At 37.4% G+C, this 7,316-nt stretch overlaps 1 protein-coding gene across 1 annotated transcript; it reads right to left on the reverse strand.

Annotated features, from left to right (window-relative positions):
- Positions 1–485: 485 nt before the first annotated feature.
- On the reverse strand, positions 486–2,203 carry LOC120222756 (GTP-binding protein 10-like). The gene is made up of 2 exons (XM_039220708.1): positions 1,737–2,203; positions 486–543 (listed from the first exon to the last, which is right to left on the reverse strand). The coding sequence occupies exons 1-2, from the start codon at positions 2,198–2,200 to the stop codon at positions 516–518; spliced, it is 492 nt and encodes a 163-aa protein (XP_039076639.1). The 5' UTR covers positions 2,201–2,203; the 3' UTR covers positions 486–515.
- Between the last annotated feature and the right edge of the window lie 5,113 nt (positions 2,204–7,316).

The raw sequence follows: 7,316 nt of genomic DNA on the forward strand, positions 1-7,316 counted from the left end.
AGTTGGAAGCTTAACCAACTGGGCCGCCCAGGTGCCCTGGATAACACTGTTTAAAGTTCACACTTCCTATTCTCTTTACTAAAATATGAGAATAGGCAACAAAACAGACTTGGGCACAAAATGAGACACATACCAATCTGATCCAAAGCAGGACAAAATACTTAAGAAAGAAAATTCCTAAAAGGTGAATTTGCAAACATCTACCTACTAGTTTCTGTTAAATATTATCAGTGATCTTTATTATAACTGACCATAAGTTGAAATTTAGGGTTTTGAGGTTTTCCAAAAAAGAAACTATTACATATTTAGTAGAATCAGGTACAGGACAGACTCAAAAATAAACAAAATCTAGTTGCTCATTCTAGTAATATTCTAGGGAAAAAAANTAGAGATGTTCTATAATTTATCCGACACCATCTAGGTGGCTTCCAGAGAATAGGAGATTCTGACCCACTGTCTCACTTGAGTCTCCCATCCTCATCCCACCTTTATTACTCAGCCTTGTGAGGCTCTTCTTAGTCTGTAGAGGTGTCTCTGTGAAACCTGAAACGCATTTTTATATCAAATGAGACTATGGATGGCTAGATTCTCAGTCCACAAAACCCTATTAAACCCACAACATTGTGAAATATATACAGTATTACAGAACCTGTGGCTCATAACTTGGTTTATGGAAAAGACTAAATCCAATTAGCAAGTCTGAACACCAGGATCACATCTCTCCCTGCTACAATGTGAGCAGGAATGGGGCCTTTATGAACTCTAAGCCATTGTTGTTACCTAGAGCTAGACAGGCATGGCAAGAGGTAAGGGATTCAGACTGCTGAGTCTGGTAAAGAAGCAGTGAAATGGCTGGAGTGGAAAATAAAAAGAGCTTGGAAAGAAGCTATATAAGGTGAGAAATGCAACTGGCAGTTTGAAGTAGAGCCCTCAGTAAGGCAGTCTTCCCTACCTTTTTCTTAGGTATTCCATCTGACTACTGTGTAATGCTGAAGTGCGGCCAGGGAGAAAGGGAGAGGAGAAATGCAAAGCTAAAATTTTCCTTTTCTTTTGCTCCTTTCTATCTTGCTATCTATCCCCCTCCAGTCAGATGTTAGCATTGCAAACCCCACAGCTAAATACACTGGTTGATGAAAGAATGGAAGCTGGTGAAAGAGGACAACATTGTGGGGTTGGCAGTTGAGAATGGACAGATCCTAACTAGAACATGAAGGATAGGGAAATGGTCATAGCAAGATACAATTTGATTGCTCAATAGTATCTAAGTCTGATGGTTACAATGGTCTGGATTGGCATTTAGCCACCTGATTAACAAAATATCAATACCTCTATTAAGATTTGTAAGAATATCTCAATCATTTTATTCTCTTCTTTTTATTTCCTCTTATACATTTCTTAAAATGTGGTTTGGATTTTTAATTTTATTCCTTAATATCTGGTAACATTTTTTACTTTCTTATATTATGGCATTTGATTTTTTTCTTTGTTGATTCATCCTCTAACATCCCCACTAGCCAACTCAATTGCTATGATCTTCCTTTCTTTTTACAAATAAATATTAACTATGAAACTCTATGTTTGCAATATAAAAAATGACTATACTTATCAGCATTCTCAAGTATACAAACAAAGCACAAATTCCATAAAGAACACTGGTCCAAAATTACCACTTGTATTTAATTCCTACTTAGGAACTATCTCTCTCAAATTACAATATATATATAAATGATACTTACCCTACTAGGCTTATATCAGCTATAAGTTTTAGATCAAGGTGAATGACTCGTTTCTGGCCTTTCAATGGTAAGAAATTTGTAAGTAGTTTACCACCAAGACCTCCTTCAGCTACCAAAATTCTGTCTTTCTCTTTATTGAGTTCTCCTATAATTTTACCATTTTTATCAGTTACTGAAATACCCACAGGTACAGGAATTTCACAGTCTTTTCCTCTGGAGCCTTTCAGTGCACTAACTCGACTATTTCCTCCTTCTCCAGCCACAAACCATTTCTGAGGATATTTGTCTTTAAGTTGTTTTAAAGTCATTTTATTATGGGCTACAACCCAGACATCGCCACCTTTTCCACCTTCTCCACCTAAACGAGGGTAACCCATTCCACCACTTCCTCCCCTCGTGAAGAGTCTTAGGTTATCAATGAAGTTTCCATACTTTCTGAACCACACGCAACTGCACCGCACCATAACTGCGACGCCCCTTTTGTCTTTACTCTTGCCTAATTTGCCTTTGAGTATAATCTCTTCTTGGCTCCCCACTCCAGAATCTGTATCTGGCTCTAATCCTCCCTCTGGCCTCTTTGGAAGTTAGTATATCTCCTTCTAGACATAAGCTTTATAATGTGTACCACTAATCACATGAGGCTATTTAAATTAACATTAATTAAAAGCAAATAAACTAAAAACTCAGCTCTTCAGTACCCTAGTCACATCACAAGCGCTCCATAGGCACATGTGGCTGGTGACTACTGTACTGGACAATACGGAATGTTACAGAACATTTCCATCATCTCACAAAGTGCTACTGGACAGCACTTGTCCAGAACCTTAGGATCCCACTTCTAAAATCCCAATTGTTGGTTTGTTTATTTGTTTATTTATTTAACTTGCTCACTCTCAGCCTTTGCCTCAGCTTATAATTCCCACTGCAGTTCCAGCTCCTGGAATTATAGCAATGGGTAGATCAGCCCTTTGTCATAACAAGGCAGAGATTAGATAGTGGCAAATCTGCTTTCAGGTCGTCATTTACATTAAAGGTAGTAATGATGTTAAAGTTGCACTTTGCTTGAGAACAGGGATAAGTGCTGATCAGAGAAGACTGTTGTATAGGAGGAAGGGAAAAGCAGCAAGAGGTAACAGGAATATGGTGGTAAATCCCAGGGAAATGGAGGTAATTAAAGTTTCAGGGAAGTGGACAAACAAGTCAAGAAAAACAGGCAGGACCATGGAAAAATGTGCTTCCTTGTCAACATGTAAAAGACATGAGAATCTGACTCAGGAGAGCCAAAGTTTTGCTTACACCTGGACTGTGCAGAGTCTACTATCTGTGCTATGCCAGCAAGATCCCTGCGTCATGAAAGTAGTTTTATAATTAAGGGCGGGGAGGGGGGGAGAGGAAGTAATTGAAGGAGGGCCACTCCTTGGACAAAGGCTTGGGTAGGAATTTTAGATGGGTTCATGCTCTTAAGTCACAAAAGGGAAGAACACAGCTAATATATGATAAGACAAGTCCTTTCAGGACTCGACAGAGTGCTACTGGGTCATGTGTGGAATTCCTGCTAAGAATTTTTCTTAGAAAGAAAATGAAGATGCTCAGGAGCCAGGCTAGGAGAAAGCAAACTATTCCTTCTCCCAGAGAAGTGACATTCAACATCACCTGAGATGGAGGGCTTGCTTGCCAGAGCCCAAGGAGAGAACCAAGGTGCCAATGGAGGGGATGTGCTTATTCATCAAGAAACAAGGTCTTAAGTGAAGTAATTGGGTTTTAATTATAGATGTCAGGCATCATGAAAGATAGGGAGGGGATGCATTACTGATTCTGATTCCCTGAAATCACACCACAAAGTCTATTTCTTTGTTCTCAACTATCCACTTCACTCCTACCCCACCCCCGGAGACAGCGGAGCAATTATGCTGACACTGAAATCATTCTATTAGTGAACATTCTAAAAAAGCAAGTTGATAGAGGCTACAAATGCTCCAGCATGCTTTCAATTCAAGCAAGAGTTTCAAAAAAGCTACATTTTTACATCATTTCCAGGATCAAATCAGTAGATTAAATGCTACAAATGGAATTCAAGCTATTAAAAAATGTGTAGCTAAGTCTTTGTATAAAATAAATTAGAAATTTATTTCAACATGTACAAGCTGTTCTTCCTCTGGGCCACTATCTCTAATCTGCACAATTTCTTTTAGAGACATAGGAATACAAAAGCAGAAAAATGAAAAAGAACAAAACAAAACAAACCACAACCAGCCCTTAAAATCTTCAATGTTCTGGAAAGCTTAGTTCCTTCTTTCAGAAGCCTAGCAAGAAAGTATTGATTTTCTCAGAAACAGGCAAGGATCAGCTAATTCCTTGAGGCAGTTAATGGTTTTGTTGTATAAGGTAACATTTGTTATTTAACAATTGTTTCACATTCAAGGGCTTATCCTGTATGTGTTGTGAAGAGTCTTTCCCAGTGGTAGAGGACCAGATGGAGGCCAAAACACAGAAGGGAGGTGGAAACATAAGCATGAACTGAAGATTATATGCATCTGGACTGGTTTGGGTGGATGAGATTTAAAAATATTATCATTCCAACTCCTGTCCTTACTATCTACTCTCAAAGTGGACCTTTGAGGAACCATTTGAGTGAGAACAAACCCCGTAAATCTGCCATTAATGAAGCATTTACTAAGGAAACAGTGTTGTGTGAGTTTTCACTGCATGACTGTATAAATGCTTTCTAGCATCTTGACAAGCAGGTATTATTACTCCACATTTTCAGATCCAGAGAATTTAGGTAACTTGTCCAAACTTGTACAGTTCTACAGAGTGGAGTTAAATATAAATCAAACCCAAGTTTTTAATTCTAAGTCCACATTGTTTCATGGGAACTAGAAATGTCCTCACTATAACCAACATATGAGAACATATTCCTTAACTACAATTCTCTCCCAAATAATTCTCATTTACACAAAATTGTATTAAGAGCTCTCTAGTAAAAGAACATATTTCTATGTATTTGATTATAATGTGAACTTCTCCCAGAAATTATGTAAAGAGAGACAAATGAAGAATCAAACTGAATATTGTACTGGACTGCATGGCAGGGACACACAGTATTCCTATCCCTCTGTCAAACTGCATCCTAAGTCCTAACAATTCCTAGTCAGGTTTGTAGACCTTCTGGAAGCTTAGGAATTCAACTGAAGAGGAACCTGAACATTTCTTTCCATAAAGAGATATAAACAAGTGAATGAAGGGGGATTGCCAAGTTCAAGCACTAAGATATGCTGCTCCACACCCAGAATTTCAAGAATCTCTTTCAGTCAGGCATTCTTTCTGAAAGCTATGCTTAAGCCATTGGTTATGTATGAGAAGAAAACTAGACATTCTTTAATCTTACACTGCCAAAATGAGACCACTGCATTCTTTTCGGCAAGAAGATCTCACATCAATTGGCTACTGTTCAGCAAGTTTCCTGGGAATACCTCACAGGACTCTTGAGAACACAGTTGGAAATACATTGTGATACAGTGAACCATTCTCATGACTCAATAACTTTTTATCTTTTCCTCAAGCCAAATAGTTCAGAAGATTGCTTGCTATTATTCTTAGCTGCTGGGATATAGCTTCCTGTTCTGTGTTTTCATCACAGGTGGTGATTGCCGAGAGGAAAAGTTGTTCAAGAAAATAACTTGTCACAATCTAATGCATGACTCAAGTGTGGGAAGTTATTTTAAGTTAAATTCTGAAAAGAGAAAGTCTTTCCCTTGGGAAAGGCTCAGATGTACAGAGATGTGACACAGTATTAGATGAATGCCTACTATCTGCCAGGCACTTTATAAATATCATTTGATTTAGTATCACAACCACCATAGCAGGTAATTATTTTTATCTTCACTTTATATGTGAGAAAGATAAGCTCAAACTTTTAAGGAATTGCTAAAATCACATAGCCAGTGAGTAGTAGAAATGTTTGTTTTTATCTTTACTTTTTTTATTGAGGTCTAACATTCAAATAGTAATGTGCATAGACTACACTAGTCTTAAATTTGCAGGAGTGAATTTTTACATGTGTTTACCCCCATGTAACCACCATCTAGCTCAGGATATAGAAAGTTTCTGCACTGCAGGAAGTTCCTTCTTGCCTTTTTCCACTCAGTATGCAACTCTATTCTGACTTACATAAAAACATGGATTAATTATGCTTGTCTTTAAACTTCATACAAATGTAGCATGACTAGCTATCTTAGTTTGCCTAGAGCTGGGGAGTTTCCCAGATGTAGACTTTTCAATACTAAATCCAGGACAACTGATCATCTTTCAAATTGAAACATACAATGTGTTTTCTTTTGTACAACATCATGTCTGTGAGATTCATCTAGGCTGTTAAATGGAGCAAGGTTTTGCTCTTTTTATTGTTGTGTGTTATTCCATTTTATTACAACTCTGTAGTAGTCCATTATGCTGCTGATGGATATTTGTTTCCAGTTTTTGACAATCATGAATAAAGCTAATAACAATTCCATATGAGTCTTTTTTGTGGCTATTTACTCAATTCTCTTGCTAGAAGAAATGCTAACTCATAGCACACATAGGTTTTAATGGATACCACCAAAATTTTCTCAAATAGTTGTAACAATTTACACTCCTAGCAATTTATGAAAGTTTTAGTTGCTCCACATCCTCACCAACATTTGGCATGTCAATTTTTTAAATTTTAGTCATTCTTGCCATGTTGACAGTCTACTATCACAAATATTCATGCCTTTGCGCAGTCTCCTCCCAGATTGACTTGGGTCTTGGCCATGTGATTTACATCAGCCAGTGGGATATTAGCAAGTGTGACAAAAGTTAACCTTTGATAAACAACTTACACACTGGGGCTTATTGTTTGGGGACACTTGTTCTGACAGACCTGATCCACCATATAAAGATGTTTGGCTATGCTGCTAGAGAGACTACATGGAGAGGGAGAAGGGAGGTAGAAACATTAGCATGGAATACTTGGGTGAGGCCTAGCTATTCCAGCCATCTCCACTCAAGTGCTGGACCTGCTGAGTGAAGAAGCCACTTGCAATAAAACTGCAATTGCAACAAAAGCAACATGGAGCAGAATTGCTCAATGGAGTCCAGTCCAGATGAAGAATTGGGAAAAAATAATACTGTTATTATTTTAGGCCACTAAGTTTTGGAGTATTTTATTTCATAACTGCAGATCATTCTAACAGGTGAGTATATGCTAATATCTCATTTTGGAGTTCATTATTTCCCTGAGGAATGACAAAACTAAGCACCATTTCAGAAGTTTGTTGTCTACTTAGAAAATAATAAAATTTTATTGTATTCCATTTTGTCTCTTAATTTTCTCATCAGATCTTTTGTCTTTTTCTGTTGTGATTATAATATAAATCCATTACCTTAGCCTATCACAGATTAATACTTTTACCTCTTCCCAAACATTCCACGTACCTTAAAAACAGTTTAACTTAGTGTAGTCCTTCAACATTTTGTGCTATGATTTCCATTTTTACCTGTTATAAGCTCCATGATACATTGTTGTTATTTTTGCTTTAAATATCCATTATTCTTTTA

The sequence above is a fragment of the Hyaena hyaena genome, unplaced genomic scaffold (assembly GCF_003009895.1).
Source record: "Hyaena hyaena isolate Hyena2069 unplaced genomic scaffold, ASM300989v1 scaffold_905, whole genome shotgun sequence".
NCBI classification, from domain to species: Eukaryota; Metazoa; Chordata; class Mammalia; order Carnivora; family Hyaenidae; genus Hyaena; species Hyaena hyaena.

What these genes read in the sequence shown, in the direction of transcription:
- LOC120222756 (XM_039220708.1), bottom strand. Translation starts at nt 2,200, where the DNA reads ATGGTGCGGTGCAGTTGCGTGTGGTTCAGAAAGTATGGAAACTTCATT. An exon ending in GCTGATATAAGCCTAGTAGG is followed by an intron (nt 544 to 1,736) that starts GTAAGTATCATT and finishes AATGCGTTTCAG; the next exon opens with GTTTCACAGAGACACCTCTA.